General features: G+C 41.9%; 1 protein-coding gene across 1 annotated transcript in view; it reads right to left on the reverse strand.

Annotated features, from left to right (window-relative positions):
- LOC145390668 (dehydrogenase/reductase SDR family member 11-like) overlaps positions 1-25,310 on the reverse strand; it is a 101,642-nt gene that overhangs the window by 39,492 nt on the left and 36,840 nt on the right. Inside the window, exon 5 of the mRNA XM_080265460.1 lies at positions 14,319-14,474. Coding sequence (XP_080121586.1) covers positions 14,319-14,474 — 156 coding nt within the window. The remainder of the gene's footprint in view (positions 1-14,318; positions 14,475-25,310) is intronic.

Raw genomic sequence — 25,310 nt, forward strand, 5'->3', positions numbered from 1 at the left:
TCACTAAAAATTGTAGGAAGCGGTCAGAATTTGATGGTTAGAATCCCACCACTGCCACCAAATGTAACTTGCAATACTTTGGTGATAGAAACTCCGTGTACAAACAGCTAGATAAGGAGTTTATTACGAGCTCACAGTAAAATAGTCTGCCCTACTTGAATGTCTGCTCTCAACTGACGCAATAACGCCTTCGCCCAGGCTTGGGCTCTGGGAAAGCGTGCTAGGTCAGCAAGTTTAGTGGGGGCATGTATGCACTGGGGGGGGGGGGACAGATATACATCGGGGGTAGACATATTGTGGAGGGGGTACAAGCGAAGTATAAATCACGATTTCTTTAAAAATCCGGCGTTTAATCAGTGAAGTGCTGGAGAACACCGCATCTCCTTGTCTTTCGTAACAGTTAAAACGTTTGGGCCTGGCGGCTCATGCCTTCAGATACCAGCAATGGCTGCGTCTTCGGTCTTTAACGGATTCTTAATATTTACAGAAAGTTTCCCTTTATAACAACGATATTACTAGCAATTTTAATTAAATTATTACCATTATGAATAAAGGGTAATTTATGAATTTTCTGTCTATTAACAGTATATTTTCATTCATAACATTTAGAGTTTCACGGACTGATAAATCTTACCGTCATCTCACGGGCCATTTTATAACCATCCGAGGGCCACATTTGGCCCACGGGCCATGAGTTTGACACCCCTGCCCTATAGAAACCACAGGGTCGTGGTGAGGAGTTTCCACACCCAGTAATTCTGGTGGGCGGTAGCAGCAGGGAGGAGTACCCCCGGGCTCAGCAGGACAGGGTCATCCGTGCTTGGGGGACCGTCGGTGAGGGTTCAGACTAAGTTTACCCAATCCCACTGCCTTGTGGATTATTCTTGGATCGGTTAAGTCTATGAAAAAAAAAAAAGAATGAAAAATCTATGAGTGGAGTCCCACGAAAGGAAAGGCTCAACAGACAAAGATCCCAGCAGACTCATGCAACCCTGATCTGTAGATAGTCGTCATGAATTTTCATACCACGATCCCCTTCGGGACTTTGGCGAAAGCTTTGCCATTGCACTTGACATCTCAAAGGCCTTTGATCGAGTCTGGCATAAATCTTTAATTTCCAAACTGCCTTCTTACGGTTTCTATCCTTCTATCTGTGCCTTCATCTCTACCTTCCTTTCTGGTCGTTCTATAGCCGCTGTTGTAGACGGCCATCGTTCTTTTCCTAGATCTATTAACAGTGGTGTTCCTCAGGGCTCTGTCCTATCACCAACTCTCTTCCTTTTATTCATCAATGACCTTCTAAGCTGTACGTCTTACCCTGTCCACTCATACGCTGATGACTCCACCCTTCACCTTTCCATTCGGTTCCCGCAACGTCCATCTCAGCAGTTACTTCAACAAACAAGAGATGAGACTATCGCACACCTAATGTCTGATTTGGCTCGTATCTCTGACTGGGGTTAAAACAATCTTGTTTTTAATGCATAAAAGACTCAGTTTTTACACCTATCAACCCGACAAAATCTTCCACAGGTATACCCACTAATGTTTAATAATATTCAGCTTAATCCAGCATCATCCTTGAACATGTTTGGGGTTTCATTTACTCGGTACTTATCTTGGAAAGATCATATTATATATCTTGTAAAATCTGCTTCCAAGAGAATAGGTGTGCTAAGTTGACTCCGTTCCTTCCTTACCCCTGCACAATTGTTGACTATACAGGGATTTTATCTGCCCCTGTGTGGAGTACAACCCTCATGTGTGGGGAAGCTTCCCACATACAGCTCTTCTCAATAGGGTGGAGTCGAAGGCTTTTCATCACATTAACTCTCCTCCTCTTACTGACTCCCTTCAGCCTCTGTCTCTTCGCCGTACTGTTGCATCTTTATCTCTTTTCTGTCGCTACTCCAATGGTCACTGCTTCTCTGAACTGTCTGCATGCATTCCTTCACCTCTACGACGGGCGCGTAGCACCCGTTTAGCAGCAGACTCTCATCTCTTTTCTGTCTAACTCTCTAATGCAAGAGTTAACCGTTACTCCCAGTCCTTCATTTATGGAACAGGTCAACTCTGGAACTGACTGCCTCTGTCTGTATTTCCTGCTTCCTATGATCTTCAGTCTTTGAAACGCAGTGTGTCCAGGCATCTCAAAATGATCGGATCTTGAATTTGGCTCTCTATTGTATTTTGTTTTTCTCTTGGAAGGAACAATTTTGCGGGCTCACTGCCTTTGGTTCCTTCTTCCTCACATAAAAAAAAAAAGGCCATGCGGCGGTAACAACTATGCAGCCTCAGCATCACGTCAAATCCACACATCCGCCATTATATCTTTTCATCAAAATCAAAAGACCTGTGGGGCAGGGTAGGCTGACAATGGCGAGTCATTGATGTGGCTTCTTTTCCTTTAATTTTTTCAGAAGTATTGTGACATATTATGAGAAAGGTCACCTAAGGAACACCTATAGTTTTCCTTAAGTTTTCCAAGGATGTGCTTAGGTCTGTTGTAGGTTAACAGGACTGCCTGACACCTGAATTATGGTGCTGTCTTCCACCACCCTATTACATGTCTGATAGTCCTTTCCTTTTCTCTTAGCTTGCTAGAGCAATAAATAGAAAAATAATTACAAAAGTATTGGTACTTCCATTTCCTGTACATCTTACACACACCCTTGTTTGTGAGTGTTTATTTCCCATGCATATTGATCTGCTTTGTTCAGTACTCCTTATTATCAAAATGTTATCTTAAATCCTTCTAATAATGATAATTGCAGTTATATGAAAAACAAATATCATTGCCTTCTCTGTCAGTAATAAGTATGTTAGCCCTTATTTACTAACGAATAATTTAATTGCATTACAGACCGGTATTTGCTCCTGTCTGTCTTTCAACAGAAACGTTCCTCATATTGTTACTGCTCGTATGATAAAGTATCTTAACAAAACAATTATTAGTATTCCTTGGCGAGTTTATCCTTCTTCCATGGATCTATGTTGGCCACCCGAATTACAGCATAACACCTATTAACATCTTTTTGCTCCACTTATTAATCATCATCATCACAATCATCATCATCATTATCATCATCATCATCATTAGGCTACATCAAAATCCTATTCTAAACAGATACCTGAATTAACAATTATATCCAATAAATGAAATAAATTTTATTGTAAGGACACAAAATTTTATATCTAATCTGGGCCACGCTCATTATACACACCCTAAACACCGCGTGTGTATTATGAGCGTATAATGTGTTGTTGGCGACTGAGGGTACGGAGACTGGGAAAAAAATTGCAGGGGGTGGGGCTGTAGGAGAGACAAGGAGAGAGGGAATGAAGGTGTGTGTGTGTGTGTGTGTGTGTGTGTGTGTGTGTGTGTGTGTGTGTGTGTGTGTGTGTGTGTGTGTGTGTGTGTGTGTGTGTGTGTGTGTGTGTGTGTGTGATGGTCCCCCCGATACAGGTGTTGCTTGATGAGTGGTCATGTGGGACTGGGTTTCACAAGTAAACTCACCATTAATTTTCTATTACAACTAAGGCTTTACAGATTTCTGAAAGAGCGAAAGTGGAGGGTCTTTCCCATATGACTGGTTCTTCTTTCAATTAATGTTTAGTGACGTGAGGCAACTGGTAGTAGATGTGTGAATCCGGATCCTAGGTGGGAGATGTGACTATATCACCTGGTTTGTCGCCCGCATCACAATGTCGTGGATCTGTAGAATACAGAAAATCCTTCAGACAGTAGTGACGCATCAGTTAATCACTTTTTGTTTGTCTGTTTAAGGAATCAGTTTTCTCTTATATGGGAGGCGTCCTCGTACTGCGCAGAGTTTATTATGTCTATTGGGACAACTTACCCTGCCTTAATGTGGAGCACAGACATCCTGTTTGCTTTATGGAGTAAGTAGCTTTTTCATCCACGCAATCATAAGATGATACTGGTTATTGGATGCATTGTATGATGTTGACTGAGCCGTCCCTGCATCACACGAGGATTCTCCAGGACTGCACATTATACTGATCATCTTGTATTTTATAACAAGTACCATAGCTTTTGAAATCTGCTGCATCGTAAACTAATGGACCGTCCTCTAGAAAATATATAGTCATAATAGTGAGTCAGTTGCTGTCTTTCATGAACTGCAAATATTCTTGTACATTTTCTGCATAAAATAAAAAAAATGGCGAGGAGTGAGGTTGACACTGCATCCTGTTCATTGCAACGAGCAATACATGAAGTATATTACATACTGAAGCAGAAGGAAACAAAACTTTTGCAGTTTGACTTGTCAAAATAATATATAACCATTAGTACCATCATCCACTGGCTTGATGTAGTGCTGCCTATTTCTTCCTTAGTCTTTATCATTTTTTCCTGTGCCTGGCCTCCTCTCTTCCCGTTTCTCCCATCTTTCCTGTCACTTCTTATTGCTTTTCTTTCCTTTACAGGTGGCTTTAGATTGAGTGACGAGCCAAATGGTTACTTGTAAGCCAAGAAACCATTTACAACGCTGGATGGTAACCATATAACCAAACCATACGTGCTCCCTACGTGTCAACAAGTGGGTTGGTGAAGGGTTAGTGCCCCTACCCGTAAAATAAATAACTCAAAGTCAAATGGCCACCGCTTACGGGATTATGGCGTCTGGCAATAGATAGTTAGATAGAATTGATCTTCCTATCCATGGCTTTCAGTACTCCTATGACGCGATTTTGCATATTATTGAACAATTTTAAAAATATGATAAATATGCAGAATCATTCTTCATTATTCTTCTATACGACTTTTGTCGCCTCCCTCTTTTCTTTCAGTATCACAGTTGATGAGCCCTCCGTGTATCAGTCCATTATAACACTCATTTATACTTCACAGAAAGCTCAATATGTTCCATTATGACAGCTGAGGAAAAATTAAAGCTGGCATAAAACATAGCAGATTGGAGCAATAAAAGATACTGCTGCAATGGTGGATTATATGACCTCATTCTGTTACTGCCCAGCTGCCATTTCTGTCATGGGTTGTCTAAGGGATAATGAGTATTACAAGGCAGTCTATATTTCACATACCTATACCTACTTGTGGTGCGAAAAGGACAATTAAGAGACGATATCTGAAACTATAGGATTTTTGTTGCGTGCTTTGGTCGACGATTTCTTTAGACAGCTTTAATACCCTCCTGCTTTCATGATTGGACCTCCTGAGCCCTGTATAGAAGGAAAGAGTGTTGTGATGGCCTAAATTCATATAGGGCTGAACAGCTGTGAAACTGCTAGAAAAAGGGAAGATCACAAATATCCTTTAGATATGCAAAGAAGACTGACACTGCATACTTCTCATATTTTGGAAATTTCTCTGGCGGTATGTCAGATTGTACAACACCTGAACTGAAAGCAGTGGGACAGAAGACAAAGTATTAATGGTCAATTATAACAGTTGATATATAGGTATTAATATAGTTATAGCACAATATGTAATAGTTATGGGCATTAATATAATCATAGCACAATATGTAAGTGAAGCTTGGACGTTGTTGGAAGGACATAAGGCAAGAGTGAGCGCAATGGAAATGAATTATTTAAGAGGAGCCTGTGGAGTCACATGGAGAGACAGGCTGGCAAATGAGGATATAAAGGAGCGCTGTGGTGTGGATGTGGATGTGATAGGAAGCGTTAGGAGGAATACACTGAGGTGGTTTGGCCATGTGGAGAGGATGGAGGGTGAAAGACTGACGAAGAGAGGGTATGTGAGTGAGGTGGAGGGGGGGAGAGGGCAGGGGAGGCCGAGGATGAGATGGAGGGATGGGGTGGAGAGGTATATGAGAGAGGGGGGTGTGAGTTGGAAGCAGGGCAGTGAAATGGCGGGGGACAGGGCGACGTGGAGGCGATTTGTTTATGGCCACCCCGAACGGGATTAAGGCGTCTGGCAATAGATAGATAGATAGACAATATGTAACACTAGGACAAAATGTATTAAGCAGGTAGATATGTCTGGTGCATCAGGGCGAGAATCACAAACATTCCCAAGCCCAGACTAGCAAGAATGTCAAACACATTATGTATGTCAAACACATGATGTGACGGATGCGTTCTAGACACACACACACACACACACACACACACACACACACACGTCAGCCAGCCGGACTCTAGGCAGCAATATATACCCAGAAATCAGGTGTAGAGGTCAGTAGGAGATTGGGGAGAGTACGAGACAGAGGTTGGCAGTCAGTAAGAGTGTAGCTGTCACTCTGACAATCAGTGGGTCACGTCACATGTCCATCACACAAGTGCAGGAGTAGGCAATGAACAACACAACTGTGTCACAATAACACCTCTTAACTCCAGAATGTTTCTACCTCACCTTCACTTACGATACAAGATAGACAGAGGGGGCAGTGAAAAAAAGAAAGATCTACCTCAAGGGTGGAGAGATAAAACCCACAAACACACAGTCTCCACGCTATCCAACGCCTTATGACTCTTTACATTGGTAGCAGCCCACATTAATCTATATTTGTGACATTGGTGCCTCGCCAATCTATAGCTAAATCACAGCCTCCTAAGCTACGACTATTATCCATATTTGGCAGCAGCAGCAACCTACGTTACTCTATGATACCCGACACTGGTGGCAACGATTCTCAACACTACCCACATCTACCTCGATACCTACCTACCTACCTATCTACTTATTGACACATACTACAATAATTTTGTTTAATTCTCCTTCTGCAAAGATTATATTGTATAGAATGCTTAGTGTAGTGAACAGGCAGGCAAAGTTTTTTGTGCTGGTTTTTAGCGATTTTTTAACCTTATTACAGAGGGTGTAAATGACACTAGATATTCCTTTTCTGAAGACTTGCTGCATCTTGTGTTCAGTCACGAAATATATAAAGGTTTTATGTTAGAGATGATTTTAAAAAAGGTATGTCAGGACTCCATATTATAATAATACAAATCATAATAGATAGGAACACAAATGTGTAGTTTTGAAGGTAATATGATAGTCAAGCTAGGTGGGAAAGGAAAGGTGTTTGTAGATTTTCTGTGAGATATGCCAGATGTACACCGGAAATGCTACATACACATAGACACACAGGCTTCTAGAAACTTCACACATGTCCAGTACACGTGACACAAGCTCTCTTACACAAGAAAAGAGGAATTAGACAGTCAGGAGGCTAGCTACAAAGGCGAGAGGTTGTAGAGAGAGGGAGACAGAAGAGGGGTCTAGCGAGACAGTCTGGGAGGTAACAGCGGGACTCTATATTCCACTCATGTGTAAGAGACTTTAGTTAATCTTTAAAGACAGTAAAATTATAAATAGACCCATACTCATCCTTTCCTTTCCTGTCATTGCATGACAAAGGAAACTAAGATTATCTAATTACAAACCTACTCACGTATAACAACAGCTCGTCCACGTGTACAGCTGATGCCTAACTGATCTACAAAATTCACTACAAGCAGTTACGAAGTTACAACAAAAGATGGTGGCAGCGGTGGGATGTTTTTAATCCTCATGATAAATGTAAACATGAGGTGGGGATGTTTAACCTTATCATCCCTTTTACAGTAATTTGTTTGCCATCTACTGCATATAAGTCTAAATCAGATGTGAGACATTCCTCACCGAAAATCTGCAAACACATTTCCTTTCACACCTAGCTTGACTATCATGTTACCTTTAAGACTATACATTTGTGTTCCTATCTATTATGATTTGTACAGTATTATTATAATATGGAGTCCTGACAGGTAGGGTAATGCCACTCCAACGCTAACTACATCATATGACAATCTACCATGAGCTGCATAAAATAGTTGGGGATTAACAAGAATAAAATACGAGACGGCGTATTCTGATTCCCGTCACTACGAGAGTCATTTTCCCTAAGCCAAAACATAGCACTCTCGTGGTACAAAAGTAAGATACGAGAAGACGACATGGTATTGAAGGGATTAACGCATTCACAACGGTTATTTCCAGGAAAGTATAAGAAATCGTCTGGGTTGAGGAAGCAGAGTATAAGGTAAAAGAACTCTTCATCTATCTATATACCTAGGCTGCTTCCCCCAAGGAAAGGGAGGCAGCCGAGACAGGATGACACACTCCCCATTTACTCATCCATTCAAACACATTCATTCATATCTTAGCCTCAAAGGGGAGAACGGACAGATCCTCACCACACCACACCGCACAAGGGTCAACTGAGCAATGCAATCAGTGACATCCGCAGCAGGGTCTGACAGTAGAGCTGGTTTACCCCTGCCACATCATAACAGACTCATCCTCTTACCCGCACCTGACCTGACTAGCTGATCAGAACAAATGCGGGCGAATATCCCCTCAGGGTTGCGTCATCACTTATTCATTCACGATTTCTCTCCATTTATTTCTGTCACACACAGCCACTCTTCCTTGCTCAACAGACATCCCTCTTGCATCCAGCGCTCTCTTCACACTGTCCATCCATCCTATTCGTGGGCTTCCTCTCAGCCTTACACCTCTCACATCAGATCTAGTTATCTTTTTCACCAATCGCTCACTATCCATTCTCTCCATATGCCCAAACCATCGCAACACCCTCTGCTCAACTCTACCAGCCATCCTCCGAACAACTCCAGTTCTCCTTCGCATTTCATCATTTTGCACTCGATCCATACGCGTCACTCCACACATACTCCTCAGACACCTCATCTCCATTACATTCAAACTTTTCCTCTCTGCTATACCCATACTCCATGTTTCAGCCGTTGGTACCACAACACCCTCATACAGCCTTCTCTTTACATCCACTCTAAGCGAACGACATCTAAACACTTTTTTCATTCCTCCCAGCACCTTTCCTACTTCATTTATTCTAAATTTCACTTCTGCATCTATTCTTCCATCCACAGCAACATGTGACCCTAGATATTTAAAACACTCTACCTCCTCAAGCAACTCGCCATTCAAAACTATATTCATTCCCCTACCATCTACCAACCTCGTACACTTCATCACTTTACTCTTATTCTCATTTACTTTCAATTTCCTCCTTTCACACACCCTTCCAACCTCCTCTACCAAGTGCCTCAATCTCTCCTCTGAATCAGCCACCAGTGCAGTATCATCTGCAAACAGCAGCTGCTTCAGATTCCACTCTCCACCATCAACATTCACCAGACTCAGACCTCCACCTAAAACTCTTGCATTCACCTCCCATACAACACCATCCATGTAAATATTAAACAACCAAGGCGACATCACACATCCCTGTTGCAGCCCCACTCTCACAGGAAACCAATCACTCACAGCATATCCCACTCTTACACACGCTCTACTATTTACATAAAAAATTTTCACCCCTTTTAGTAACCTACCATCAAGTCCATACAATCTTAAAACAGTCCACAAAGCCTCCCTATCAATTCTATTATACGCTTCCTCTAAATCCATAAATGCCCAAAACACATCCTTGCCTTTCGCTAAATACTTTTCACACACTGGTCTCACCACAAACACCTGATCCACGCATCCCCTCCCTCTCCTAAAGCCACACTGCTCATCACCAATCACTCCCTCTGTAGCCTCTCTAACTCTCATAATTAACACTCTACCATACACCTTACCTACAACACTCAACAGACTTATACCCCTAAAGCTAGTACATTCATACTTATCACCCTTGCCTTTATACAACGGGACCACACAAGCACTTGCCCAGTCAATTGGCACCATACCTTTCACAAAGCACACATTTAACAATCTTACTAACCAGTCAACAATAGTCATTCCACCACCCTTCAGGCATTCCACAGCACACTCATCCATACCTGCAGCTTTCCCTGTTTTCATCTCCTTTACTGCCTTCTCCACTTCCTCCTTCGTGATCAAAGAATCATTCACCTCTCCCAACACATTTATTCCTTGCACCCTTCCATCTGCCACAATCTCAGCCACCCTTTCCTCCTCTACATTTAACCATCTTTCAAAATACTCTGCCCACCTCTTCCTTACTGCATCCATCTCAGTTAACATCCTTCCATTCTCTGCTTTTACTCGTTCTTCCTTGCCAGACTCTGCCTTTCGCACCCTTTTCACCTCCTTCCAAAACATTTTTTTATTCTGTTGAAAATTCTCTGTCAGCCGCCTACCCCACCTCTCATCTGCTGCCACTTTAGCATCACGCACAGCCCTTCTCGCCCTATTCCTCTTTTCCTTATACCTTTCATATGACATCTCATCCTTCCTCTGCAGCCACACTTCCTATGCACGTCTCTTCTCAGCCACAGCCATACTTACTTCCTCGCACCACCATTCACTTCCTTTTCTTACACCACCACCCACACGTCTCACACCACACACCTCTTCTGTATGCCCCACCACAGCACTCTTAAATAACTGCCATTCCTCCTCCACACTGCCATTTTCCCGATCTTTCACTGCGTTCCACTCATCTTTCAATTTCTCCTGATACTCTATCTTTTTCTCTCTTTTATCCAACTCACTCACTTTCAAAACCTCCCTGCCACACCTAACCCTCCTATCTCTCACCCATCTCTTACCTACTCTTAACTTTCCCTCCACCAGGTAGTGGTCAGACATACCTCCACCCTCCCCTCTCAGAACTCTCACATTCAACAATCTTCCTATTGTATTCCTAGACACAACCACATACGGTAGTCCATCAAAGCTCTATCAACAACCCTTCCACCCTCCTGTCTCACCCATGTATACTTATAAATATCTTTCTTCTCAAACAGCGTATTTCCAATCACCATCTCTCGCTCAACACACATCGCTATCATTCCTTCCCCATTTTCATTTCTTCCAGGCACACCATGCATACCAACTACACCTTCAACTGCTACATTTCCCACTCTAGCATTCAGATCTCCCATCATTACCACATTCACATTCGCTCCAAAACTCTGCAGACACTCAACAACATCATTCCAGAAAGACTCCCTCTCTTCTTCATCCCTTTCACTACCAGGCCCATATGCACTCACAAACACCCACAACTCATGTTCAAATTTCGCTTTCACCCACATCAGTCTCGATGACACCTCCTTCCATTCAGTCACACACTGCTGTACTTCCGGACTCACTAACAGGGCCACACCTTCTCTTGCCCTTCCTCTATCAACACCTGACAATCTTCCATTCACACTTCCAAACATAGATTCCCCCTTCCCTTTCATCTTCGTTTCACTCAAAGCTAACACATCCAACTTTCTTCTCACAAACATTCTCCCAATCTCTTCCCTTTTAGCCTCAATCGTACTACATCCACGCACATTCATAGACCCATTCTTCAGGGTACGGGGATAACTCAATCCCCCATCCCTTTCTCTGGCCTGTCTCTTTTTAGAAACTAAAAAACAGAGGAGGGAGTCCCTAGTCCCCTCACCCCGCCCCTTTTAGTCGCCTTTTACGACACGCAGGGAATACGGTAGCAGTATTCTTCCTAACACAACCTGGCCGCAGAGTAGTAGTACCACCCCATAGTGCGGCCAGATTGTGTCCCCTCCGCCACAGTGGGGGAACTCTTCATGCTAAAGATAATACTAACTCCACCAGTACCAGAGCCTAAGACAAAATATAATTGTCTAGTAGTGAAAGCAATAACAATTAACGATTTCTGAATAAAATGACTGCAACCACTAAAAACACTGAAGGATTAATCTCTTCAGTCTTGTAGCGTCTTCTTTATTTCAGTTTTGTCACTTTCAATATTCCTGATATTAGGAGACTCTGAAACTAGGGGTGTTTGATGAAGCTTTCGCAGATACCGCCACCATAAAAGATGCTCCCTAAGTTAACGAAGTTGTGTACTGGCACAGGAATATGTCACTTGATTCAACTGTTACTGAAAGAGTATTATATTCAGCTTAATCCCTTCAGTGTGTGTGTGTGTGTGTGTGTGTGTGTGTGTGTGTGTGTGTGTGTGTGTGTGTGTGTGTTTCCAGATAACGGAATTTAGATTAGCGGAGACTTTCCCAGCTGAAGGTATTAATCAAGTCTTCATCAAAAGTTTCAGTGATAAAGCAGTTTCATGAATTCATTAAATCCGATTGGTAGCTGCGAGACTAAACACTGCCTACGAGACTGGAGGGGTTATGAGGGACTTTACACATTAGAGAGGTGTGATGTAGCCTTCATGAACCCTTGAGCTACTAGGGGGCCCATGTAAGCTAAATAACAACACCGGGTAGCAGCAGGAATAAAAAGGAAATCTCACTGAAAGAGTTATAACTGGCACTTACATGCATACCAAGATAATTACATCATTTAGTACGGTACTGCTTCTATTTTGTCACGATGAGATCTGTAGTGAAATGATTATTAAAGGCTATATATAACTCCTCCAGTACATAACTATTTCTTCTGCCGGGTGTAGCCGCCTTTGGTAACAAGCATAGACTCACAGACACCATAGTTCAAAATCGATAGTAAAGTATTCAGAGAACTTGTCTACTGTTCGAAAGGAGGGGAGTTTTTCTGGCTTGGATAATGAATAGTTTGGTTATTTTGAATTTCGTTAAAACAGATTTTACTGATGTTCTACAACAGTCACCAGCACATCATGGAAACACTGCCACGAATACAACTGCACCAGTCATAGAAGAGTCTAAGTGTGAGTTCAGAGTAAGGACGGTGGATAATGCAGTCAACGTGTTGACATGTGTGTGGCACGGAGGAGTGCTACACCTCAATGGACGGTTATTTAATCTATGTCCAGAATCGGACACGTGAAAACAAAAAAAAATCTTGGCGATTACCATAGCTGGTACCTTATAAGTACTCTGCCAGCTACTCTTGAAACATAGATACTGAAAACACTAATCCTAGGTCGTAAGTTTCCCTCGTCCATTATTCCAGCAAATGCCTGGTGATTATATACGACTGAGAGTGTCTCAGGATTCTGAGAACATTAACCTAATCGGATCTGACCTCTCTGCCGAAACTGCAACTATATGTTACCTAGCTACTGTAATGTAGTCATGAACTCAGTATGACCTGACGACATTTATAAAGCAGGCATTGACTTAATCTAATTTAGCAACCGTAAAACTCACAACCTACAGTCTGGGGATGCATTCACAACCTAGAGTCCTAGGGTGCATTCACAACCTACAGTCCGGGGATGCATTCACAACCTACAGTCCTAAGGTACATTCACAACCCACAGTCCGAGGGTGCATTCACAACCCACAGTCCGAGAGTGCATTCACAACCTACCTTCCGGGGATGGAGTCACAACCTTTCCTAGCCAGAGTAGCGCTCTTCCTTATCCCGAGGTACCTAGGATGCGTTTGATATTTAAACTCCCGTTATATTTTGTTAAGTGGTAGAGAATTTTTTCAAACTGAATGGATTAATAAAGCTGTACTGAACACTTCATTTGAGAAGCCTTTTGCAAGCAAAATAATATCATATGGAATCATCAAGAAATAATTTAAAATATAACGTCATCATAACAACACGGCAGATTTAATAAAATAATAATAAACAACTTTTACGATGAAGCCTCCAAAGCTGTAAATAATTATCATACGTCGCTTTGGCTGTATTCTCTCACAATACTTTTTTTTTTACTGTACTCTGCTTGTGATGTCTTGATACTGCATGAGAAGAGGTAAACGAGTTTGCAACTTAAGGGTAGCACTTTCGGATCTAGAGGACCAAGGATTCCACTCACTCCCTCTTTCATCACTGCAGTAAATTCTAACGTTTTCTAGCAGATGAATGCTCAGATAACTCTCTCTCGGGTGGGAAATGAAACATTCGCTTTCAACACACACCAGTAAAATGGGATCGTGAGAGTGCTGAATGCTGTCAGTATTGCTTGGCTTTGACTATATTGCTGAATAATATATATATATATATATATATATATATATATATATATATATATATATATATATATATATATACTGTATTGCTCTTATATAAAATGTACGAATGTAATCAATGAGTAAAAGTATATAAGAGACTCCCCTCTCCCCTCACGCTCTCCTTTCTCCTCCTTCCTTTCATTCCTTAATTTCTTCCTGTCCCTTTCTGCCTCTTCCGTCTCACAGTTTGATCGGCGACAAAAAATATTATAAAGTAGTTTGTAATTCAATTTATTATGCACATCTCTCTCTCTCTCTCTCTCTCTCTCTCTCTCTCTCTTATTTTCCTTTTCTCAGTGGTGAGGAAAAAATACAATAATTCTATGCTCGTACGAGTTACTCTTAGTTAAAAAAAAAAAAAAAAAGTCAGGCATTAGCTGTATGTAAATAGTGACTGTCTGATTATGAGAGAGTAAACACGGTACCTGGACCCTTGGTGGAGCGGCCAGCACATGCACCACAGAATCGGCCACGTCCTCGGACTGAAGACACTCCTGCTGCCGGTACAGCTCGCGTCCCTTAGCCTCATCTTGGAACATCCGAGGGGCGAATCCCGTCTCTACCACACCGGGACTAATGGACTGCATCATAATACATATTATGAAGTCATGTTATTTGCCGATATGTAGAACATGGGAATGAATGATTCAGAGCTGCATAATGTATTATGTTAAAACAAATAAATATAAATGAAAGCTAACTCTAAAGAGAGTCAAGGACAAGGGTATAAAATAGATTAAGGCTAATCCAAAATTGACAAGCTATGCATAGGATAGAAACCTACTGATATTGCTTAACTGTTGTGTTACCTTATCGTTAGATTTCCTCCAGTGTTCTGTTCCAACTAATGTCGGACGATTTTCATTAGTTGAATTTCAGTTAACCCAAACAACAATGCAACATAGCTAAATGCACAGTGGCTGAACTTTAAGACACTGCTTCAAAGCCCTGCAGAAAGAACCCTAGCTATCGTCACTCGCCGCCATAAAGACAGGTTTGATGAAGACGCTGAGGGCATATAATACATTCTTGCAATGAAGAACAGAGTATATAACAACTGGTTGGCTCATCCTAGCTCCTTAACTCTAAAAATTGAATTCAAGAATCTCAGAAATAAAACACAGAGAAAACTGCGTGACATGGTGCACAAATGGTGGACTTAGCAACCAAAAGAGCTGCAAAGACTGGTTGATATTAGTGACCAACATGGGTTCTGCAAGTCCATGAAAAACATTTGTGGGCAAATCAAACCCAACATAGCCCCTGTCCAATCAGCAGAAGGAGACCTCCTGAAAGAAAGAAAGCAAAGATGGGCACATCACTTTAATACCTTATTGAATCGAATAAACCCGGTGGAGCACATTATTCTCGATTACAAGCCAAAGGCTCCTCAAGTGGCAGATCTCGATATTCCTCCTACACTTGCAGAAACTGTTCAGGCCATCTGATCTCTAAAAAATAACAAAAGCCCTGCTGATTGTACACCATCTGAACTATTCAAAGAGGGTGGCTAGTTACTCAACCAGCATTTCCATGATCTGATACAGTAAATGGAACCAAGAACGAATTCCATCTGAATGGCTTACTTCGGGTATAGTAACCATCTACATGACGAGAAGGGACCACTAACGTTGTGACAGCAGCAGAAAAAGCTCCCTATTTTTTTAAATGCTAGCAAAGCACTAGCCAAAAGAATGTCATCCAGACTGACAAAACATTAGTCGACACATCTTGAAACAAAATGTGGATTCGGAAAGAACAAAGCACCTGTGATATGCTCTTTGTTGTCAGACAGATACAAGAGAAATGCCCTAAGCAGAACCGTGACTTATATATTGCATTAATCGATCTCGCAAAAACATATAACACAATCAACCGAGACCTTTTATGGAATGTCCTCTCAAAATTTGGAATTCCAAACAAATTTCTTACCATCCTGAACAGCTTGCATGGCAATATAAATGTTCGTGTGTGTGACCATAGATGGTAACAAATCAGAATCCTTCAAAGTGGACACGGGAGAGAAGCAATGATTTGTCCTGGCTTCTGTCATTTTCAACGTATATTTAACTGCAGTCACCCTTTTTAGTCACCATCAGATGAACCCTGATGATGGAAGAAAAATCCAGTTCCATCTACACGGTAACATATTTAATCTCAGATATCTTCAAGCACAATTAAAGACTGAAATTGCTCATTTCCTAGAACTACAATGCGTTGATGACTGTTATCCTTGAACATACCCCAGTAGCCCCACAACAGAGATTCACCATCGTCTCCAACACAGAGCATGCAATGGGGCTCCGAGTAAATGATTTATAGAGATGGCTGTATTGAGTTGTGACTTAGAGATTAAACTTAGTGAATAGGTGTTTAAATGTAAATAAACTGTGAAGTGTTAAGCCATCTGCATATGGATGGATGGGATTATGGGTGACAGATAAGAGATCATTAATAAGAATTGGGAATAGGTTTGCAGTCAGAACTGATCCTTGTGGCACACCGGCATTAACTGAGTGGAAATTAGAGTATACATCATCTACTTTTATCTATCTGTCGCTGAGATATAAGCAAATCAGAGGAACAAAAGACTTTAGTCCATAGCAAGGGAATTTGGATGCAAGGGAACGGTACCACACTGTGCCAAAAGCTTTAGAAATATCAAGGGCTGCTGCATGAGTTTCTCCATGTTGATCAACTGACTGATGCATGGTGTGCATCAGGAGATTAAGTATATCAATGGCGGATCTTTCGTGGCGAAAGCCATACTGTCTATCACTAATTAAGTTATTTGATTCAAGATGTTTAACTATGTGCTTATTCATTGATTTCAAATTCTTTACTGAGAGATGTGATAGATATTGGTCCGAAATCAGAAGAGTAAAAGGAACTTCCCTTCTTTGGAAGTGGGTTTATATTGGCCTCTTTCCAAGAATTAGTGAATGAAGAAGTATGTATGCATAGTCTGAAAGATATAGTTGGAACAGACGCAAGTTCTGAGGAGCACTTTTTCAAAACAATTGGGAAATCCTATCTGGGCCTGAGGCTCTGTTGATAGGTAAAATTGTCGGGGATGGCTTTTATATATCTAGTCCATATTTTAACTGGAGCAATTCTGGGAAAGTAAAGTTCTAATACTTGGGCATCCTGGTTGACTTCCTCTAACATAGAATTTCTGGCAAATGTACTGCGAAGGATATTCAATTTACACTGCGGGTCATTTATAAAGTTGCCATTTGAAGGTTTTAGTGGGGGAATGGGTGATGACTTCTTAAAGTTATTACTGAAAGAACTGAGAGTTGACCAGAATATTTTATCATCATCAGGATTGCTTAGTTGTGAAGAAAGTTTGATTTAGTGGGATTTATTACTGCTTTTGCACGGATTCTAGCAATTCTAAATTGACTGAGTGATTTAGATGTTGTTTTCTTTTAAGTAAGAGTTATATACTCATGACTTTTGGACCATTGCTGTGGCACAGTTGCTATCAGACCATTTTGGGGAGTCCGATCTTTTAGTGAATTGTTGACTTGGTATGAACAATTCCATAAAAACTTGTACTAAGTCATTAATGTGCAAGTGGGTAGTTTTGATGTCACTAGAGAAGAAAGACTGCCATGGAAAGTCAGCAAGATAGTTTCTGAATCCATCCCAGTCTGCCCTACCAAAGTGCCATCAGGTTACCATGACAGGTTCAGAAAGAGGAGATTTGGGGGAACTGACTAATGAAGCTTTCATGAGATTTTGTGTTGGAGAATCCAAGTGGTGACAGTACTTGTATCCTGTATTGATCTGGATTATTTGTCAGGAATAGATCCAAGAGATAGGCAATATGGTAAGGATTATTTGGTATTCTGTTTTTTTTTTTTTTTTTTTTTATGCGAGGAAGAAGGAACCAAAGGCCATGAGCCCGCAGTAACAGTTCCCTCCAAGAGAAAAACAAAATACAATAGAGAGCCAAATTCAAGATCCGATCATTTTGAGATGCCTGGACACACTGCGTTTGAAAGACTGGAGATCATAGGCAGGAGGAAATACAGACAGAGGGAGACAGTTCCAGAGCTGACCTGTTGCATGAATGAAAGACTGGGAGTAACGGTTAACTCTTGCATTAGAGAGTTGGACAGAAAAGGGATGAGAGTTTGCTGCCAGACGGGTGCTACGCGCCCGTCGTAGAGGTGGAGGAATGCAAGCAGACAGTTCAGAGGAGCAGTGACCATTAAAGTAGCGATAGAAAAGAGATAAAGATGCAACAGTGCGGCGAAGAGACAGAGGTTGAAGGGAGTCAGTAAGAGGAGGAGAGTTAATGAGACGAAAAGCCTTTGACTCCACCCTATTGAGAAGAGCTGTATGTGGGGAGCCTCCCCACACATGAGAGTTGTACTCCACACAGGGGCGGATAAAACCCCTGTATAGAGTCAACAATTGTGCAGGGGTAAAGAAAGAGCGGAGTCGGCTTAGCACACCCAATCTCTTGGAAGCAGATTTTACAAGAGATGTAATATGATCTTTCCAAGATAAGTCCCGAGTAAATGAAACCCCAAGCATGTTCAAGGATGATGCAGGATTAAGCTGAATATTATTAAACATTAGTGGGTATACCTGTGGAAGATTTTGTCGGGTTGATAGGTGTAAGAACTGAGTCTTAGAAGCATTAAAGACAACCATATTATTTTTACCCCAGTCAGAGATATTAGCCAAGTCAGACATTAGGTGTGCCATAGCCTCATCCCTTGTTTCTTGAAGTAACTGTTGAGATGGGCGTTGCAGGAACCGAATGGAAAGGTGAAGGGTGGAGTCATCAGCGTATGAGTGGATAGGGTTAGATGTACAGCTTAGAAGATCATTGATGAATAAAAGGAAGAGAGTTGGTGATAGGACAGAGCCCTGAGGAACACCACTGTTGATAGATCTAGGAGAAGAACAATGGCCGTCTACGACAGCAGCTATAGAACGACCAGAAAGGAAGCTAGCGATGAAGGTACAGATAGAAGGATAGAAACCGTAGGAGGGCAGTTTGGAAATTAAAGATTTATGCCAGACTCGATCGAAAGCCTTTGAGATGTCAAGTGCAATGGCAAAGCTTTCGCCAAAGTCCCGAAAGGACGATGACCAGGAGTCTGAAAGGTAGGTGAGAAGATCGCCATTGGAGCGTCCCTGACGGAACCCATACTGACGATCGGAAAGAAGGTTGTGATAGGAAAGATGCCTTAAAATTTTTTTATTAAGAATTGACTCGAAAACTTTTGAAATACAGGACGTTAAAGCAATTGGACGATAGTTGGAGGGTTGGGAGTGGTCACCCTTCTTTGGGACTGGCTGAAAGAGACCAAACTTCCAGCAAGAAGGAAAGGTACAAGTTGACAGACAAAGGCGAAATAGTTTGCCTAGGCAGGGTGTAAGCACAGAAGCACAGTTTTTGAGAACAACAGGAGGGACCCCATCAGGCCCATATGCCTTGTTAGTACTGAGGCCAGTAATGGCAGAAAATACATCAACTGAAGAAATTTTAATGTCAGCCATGAGGAAGTCAGAGGGGGGAAGTGATGGAGGAACAGCACCGGAATCGTCTAAGGTGGAATTGGAGGAGAAAGTCTGTGCGAAGAGATCTGCTTTATCAGTAGAAGAAATAGCTACAGAACCATCAGAGTAGAAAAGAGGAGGGAAGGATGATGAGGTAAAGTTGTTAGAAGGATTTTTGGCAAGGTGCCAGAAGGAGCGGGAAGAATTCGAGTTGGAGAGTTGAGAGCATTTAGTATGGATGAAATTATTTTTAGTAGAGCGAAGAACAGACTTAGCACGATTCCGGGCAGAAACGTAAAGATTATGTGATTCAAGTGTTGGTTGGCTCCGGTACCTTTTGTAGGCCTTCTCCTTGTTGCGGACAGCATTAGAACAAGCGTGATTAAACCAAGGCTTTCTTGCGTTAGTCAAAGGATATGAGAAAGGAATGTATGCTTCCATGCCCGAGAGAATAACCTCCGTAATGCGCAAGGCACACTCAGATGGCTCACGGCCATGGAAGCAATAATCATTCCAGGGAAAATCAAAGAAGTACTGCCTGAGGGCCTCCCAGTCCGCAGCTCCAAAATGCCAGAGACGACGTTTCCCTGGAGGGTCCGCAGGCCGTACTGGAGCGATAGGACAGGTTAAGGTAATAAGGTTGTGATCGGAGGAGCCCAACGGAGAGAAAAGATTAACAGAGTAAGCAGAAGGATTAGTTGTGAGGAAGAGGTCAAGTATGTTGGAGCTCTCTCCAAGGCGGTCAGGGATACGGGTAGGGTGCTGTACAAGCTGCTCTAGGTCATTAAGGATAGAAAAGATGTAGGCTTGTTCACCAGGTGGATCCGTGAAAGGAGAGGAGAGCCAAAGGTGGTGGTGAACATTGAAATCTCCAAGAATGGAGATTTCCGAGAAAGGAGAAATGGACAGAATGTGTTCCATCGTAGAAGTAAGATAGTCGAAGAATTTTTGATAGTCAGTAGAATTAGGGGATAAGTAAACAGCACAGATATATTTAGTCAGAGAATGACAGGAAAGCCGAAGCCAGAGAGTGGAGAATTCAGAAGAATCAAGTTCAGGAACAAGAGAGCAAGATAAGTCGTTGCGTATGTATACACAACAGCCACCTTTGACTTTGAAATGAGTATAGAGAAAGTAGGAGGATACAGAAAAGGGTTTGCTGTCAGTTACCTCAGACAGCTGAGTCTCCGTTAGAAAAAGAAGGTGAGGTTTAGAGGAGGAGAGGTGGTGCTCTACAGAGCGAAAGTTAGATGAAAGGCCGCGAATGTTGCAGAAATGAAGAAGAAGAGAGTCAGACAGTGGTTCCAGGCACCTCGAGTCGTCACCGGGAGAGGGGCAGATGGCGGGGGCATTTATGGTCCCCCCCCCTGGGGACTCTGAGGCTGGGTGAATTGACGCCATTTTGGTAAATTTTGAATAGGAAGTGTAGTGTGTACTGTGCATGTAGTTTGGTGAAGATAGATAGAGAAATTTGTACTGGAGAGCATGCTGGCCTACTCTCTGTGTAACTGAGACACTGAAAAAGTTCAGCAAAGGGGGATGGTCAGGAACTAGTCCTGAGGGCTGATGAAACGGGAGCTCCAGCACTCCCTGTCATCAGCTTTCCATCCACCTCGGGAGTACTGCCCTGCTCGACTGGTGCTAAAGTCTACTCATAAATTGGTTGCTTTATGAACTGCGTGAGATTAAACGATTCTGCAAACAGCTCACATTCTAGACTAGTATCATCAGTCCTGGCAGAGTGTGATAACCATTCTACACTGTGTACATTGAAATCACCCAAAATGGAAATTTTAATGCTAGGGGTGAGGTTAAGGTTAGTCAGCTGTGTGGATTTGGAGTCAAATACACTGGGTTCTGAAGAAGTATTGGGGAAGCGGTAGACTACACAGATATATTTGGTAATATATAGGTAACTTAGTTTATACAGTGAATAATCAATATTAGCTGAAGTGAAGTTCAAAGCATTGTCAACTGCTAATTCGGATTTGGTATAAGAGCAGCTACCACGCTTGTTATGGAAATTTGTGAGGAGTTGGTAACCTGGAAAAGAATATGGAGATAATTCAGTTGGGGGTGAGATTTGGGAATCTGTGAGGAACAGGGCTAGAGGGGATACTGACTGAAGAAAAAAGAGAACTGAATTCAAATTGGTACTGAGACCATGAATATTGGTGAAATATAGGACTGAACCTGCGCTTCTTCACTAACAAGCATGAACAGTGTTGGCAATTGTCGCTGTCAGCACAGTCGCTTGATAGCAACCAGGAGGACTCTGTGCTGACAGCCCTACCTTGCCAGTGGTGGCAATGCGAGATACCACCAGATTTGCAGATACGAGTATTAATGCAGTGGCCATTGCTAATGGGAATGGAAATGGAAGATGTGGTATCTAACATGTATGTAATGTGGTGTAGACAGCTGAAGGAAGAGATATTAAGTGAGTATGCTGGCCTAGTCTCTGTGTAAGTGAATGCACTGAAAATGTTCAGCAATGGGAGATAGTCAGGACCAGGTACTGAGGGCTGGTGAAAAAGGAGCTCTAGCTCTCCCTGTTACCAGCTTGCCATCCACCTTAGGAGTACCGCCCTGTTTGACTGATGCCACAGTCTACTCCTAATAATGGCTGTATGTCTCTCCACCCTCTTATACCGTGCTGAATCCTGGACTGCCTGTTGGTGTCTCACCAAAAAGGTTGAGTTATTTCACATGAAAGGATAAAGTCCCTCATTCACAAATTCTCCAGTCGACAAAGTCAACCAGTGCAGAAACAATGCCAGCCAAAAAGCAGCTGAGATAGGTCGGATAAGTGTTCCGCCTGCCTGAGCACCACCTTCCTCACCTGGTTCTGTATTGCCAACTCCCTTCAGCATACCGCAACCCAGGGCGACATAAGATTATATAAGAATAATATAAGGACAGTTTTGAAGAATTAGTAAGTTATACCAAAATATCTTGAAACCAATGACTTGGCCAGAATACAATGGTGAACCCTCTACAGCGAAGGAACCGTTCATCTCAAAGACTCTCGGAACCTGGCCAGAGAAGAACGTAGATAACGGAGGCATACCCAAAACAGAGTTCTCCCGGCAAAACCAGACTCGACATTCCGACTGTGTTGCAAAGTTTGCTGATCCAGGATTGGTCTGCACAGTCACACACGTTAACACCAAAGACAATGAAAAGCACACCAATATTGAGGACACACCAGTCTTCTGCAGCAGAAGGATAGTTTTAAGAAAGTAAGTAAATAAGTCACTCATCTTAAATGTCAGGACCAACTTGCCTAGCCCCGGGCTCTTACGCTTCTCATGGGGCAACATAGGATAAACAACTGATAAACTGTTTACGTGTATTGAAAGCCTCACCTTGCGATCATTTTTCAGAAGGTTTGCACAGCCGTTCTGATCCTCCATTTAGAGCATGGAAATCAAAATGGGAGTCTGGACCTACGAGGTAAACAAGTGTTTTTATTTTTTTTATTTTTTTTTTTTCAGATATTAAACGGAAATACTGGTTTTCCACACCTTAAATTTTTAGGTAGGTCAGTGTTGCAGAGTTTGGTTGCCAGTTTTTCTTTCAGATTTTTGGCCAATTTCACAGTTTCACTTTAAAACAGTGCAACCTCTGAGTCAAGAACCACGTATGGTTTTCATCTCATACAGTAGAGCACCACAGTAGCTACCTCGTCATCAACTTGTTTGTACATGAGCATATCTTGTGTTTACTCAAGTTCAATGGAGCATCTGCAGCAGATGTGGCGGTCATCCATTTGGTGATGTAAAACAAGGCCAGAAACATGCTAACTCTTTTCAGTTTTGCCAGAGTCATAGCATCATGTGCTAGTTCATGAGAAAACATGAGCAGATTCATACAGGAAGGATTGCTTGCCATCCATCTGGCTTGGTGAACAGCACCACGTCTCCGGAATCGTTTGTCACAAGCAGGTTCCTCACCAAGGAGAATGATGGTGAGTTCTGAAACCTCGCGGTAGTCTGCTCCGGGTGGCTGTGAAGAAAGCAGTGTTTGCGTTAACAGTTCCAAAACGTCTACTGTGCTTTCTTCTTCCTCTAGCCAATAATTCTGCTTGGTTTTCCCTGTCTTCAAGACTTCATATTGTTCTTTGCTGAAATCTGCCCAGGCTTCATGCATTTGTTTTAATAAAAGGGCTTTTCACCTTCCCAGTTATTTTGTCCCATACAGCACCATTTATAATTTCCAACACGAGACTGCTGAATGTACGATTGGAAGGAGACATAGATTCAGGAGAAAGAAATGGATATCAGAGGAAACGTGGGATATGATAAAAAAGAGAGGTGAGGCTAAATTCAGGAGTGAGATGCAATGCGTTGATGAACGAGAGATTGAATTAGCAAGAGCTGCGTACTGGAGTTTGAATTCAGAAGTAAGAAGGTTAGCTAGGAGAGATAAAAGAAGATGTGTGGATGAAAAGGTTGCAGAGACTGAAATCTTAATAAACAAAAATGATGGACAGAGTCAAAGAATAGCATATGAATCGATTAGAGAACTGAGTGGTAATGCAGGTAAACGCAAGGAAATACCAGTTAGAGACAGGGAAGGAAATTTATTGACCAAAGATGGAGATATTAAAAATAGATGGAAAGAGCATTTTGAGACAGTTCTTAATAGACCAATACCACCAGAAGAGGATATACCGTCTGCTCAGGAAGATTTAAATATAGAAACAGGAGAGTTGAGGCTTGCAGAAGTGGAGAAAGCAGTAAAACAGTTAAAGAATAATAAGGCACCAGGGGAGGATGGTTTATTTCCGGAAATGTTTAAAGTGGAGGGGGATAGATTAATAATGATCTTGACCAAGCTATTCAATAAGATATGGGTGACGGGGTTACTACCATCAGTTTGGAAGAATGGTGTAATTGTTAAAGTTCCGAAGAAGGGAGACCGGAGTGAATGTGGTAATTGGAGGGGAATCTCTTTGTCACCGATAGCTTTGAAAGTTTTCAGTAGAGTGTTGTTTAATAGGTTGGAGCCGGTGGTTGAGGGTATTCTGAGGGATGAACAGGCTGGTTTTAGAAAGGGACGTGGTTGCAATGATCAGATCTTTATAGTTAGGCATTTGATGCAGCAAGTTAATGAAATGAGAGTACCGTTAAGTCTTTCTTTTGTTGATTTTGAAAAGGCTTTTGATAGTGTTTCGAGAAAGACTATGGGGAAGATCATGAGACATTATGGAATACCAGAGGATTTTGTGAGGGTCATTATGAACATGCATGAGGACACATTTTGTAAAGTGATGGTTGATGGTTGTCTGAGTGATTCGTTTGAAGTCAAGTCCGGAGTAATTCAAGGTGGTGTTCTATCGCCTTTACTATATATATTGGTCATTGATTACATTATGAAAGGTGTTGGAACAGAAACCGGTGCAGGTATACTTTGGGGAGAGAACAGGAATCTTTTGGATTTAGATTATGCAGATGATATAGTTTTGATTTGTGATGGGCCACAAGAGATGCAGAGAGTGTTGGACTGTTTGGTGAGTGAAGGTCGCAAGGTGGGTTTGGTTATTGATTGCGGAAAAACTGAAATAATCAATATGAATATGGAAAATGCACAGGAATGTGTAATTGGAGGTATGGTTGTAAAGCAAGTTGATAGGTTTAAATATTTAGGTACTTATTTAGCCAAGGATGGTTCTTTGAACTTTGAATTCGAGGAAAGGTTAAAGAAGGCTAATCAGGCAATGGGAATGCTTAAAAATATTTGGAATAATAACAATTTCTCTGTGCATACAAAAATCAAACTTTATAAGGTAATGGTTAGGAGTATCTTAATTTATGGACACGAGTCTTGGTACAGCACAGTGACTATGGAAAATAAATTCTTGGTGTTTGAAAATAAAGCACTTAGAAGAA

The sequence above is a fragment of the Coenobita brevimanus genome, chromosome 15, assembly GCF_032717465.1.
Source record: "Coenobita brevimanus isolate Jiangsu-jjx chromosome 15, ASM3271746v2, whole genome shotgun sequence".
Lineage (NCBI taxonomy): Eukaryota > Metazoa > Arthropoda > Malacostraca > Decapoda > Coenobitidae > Coenobita > Coenobita brevimanus.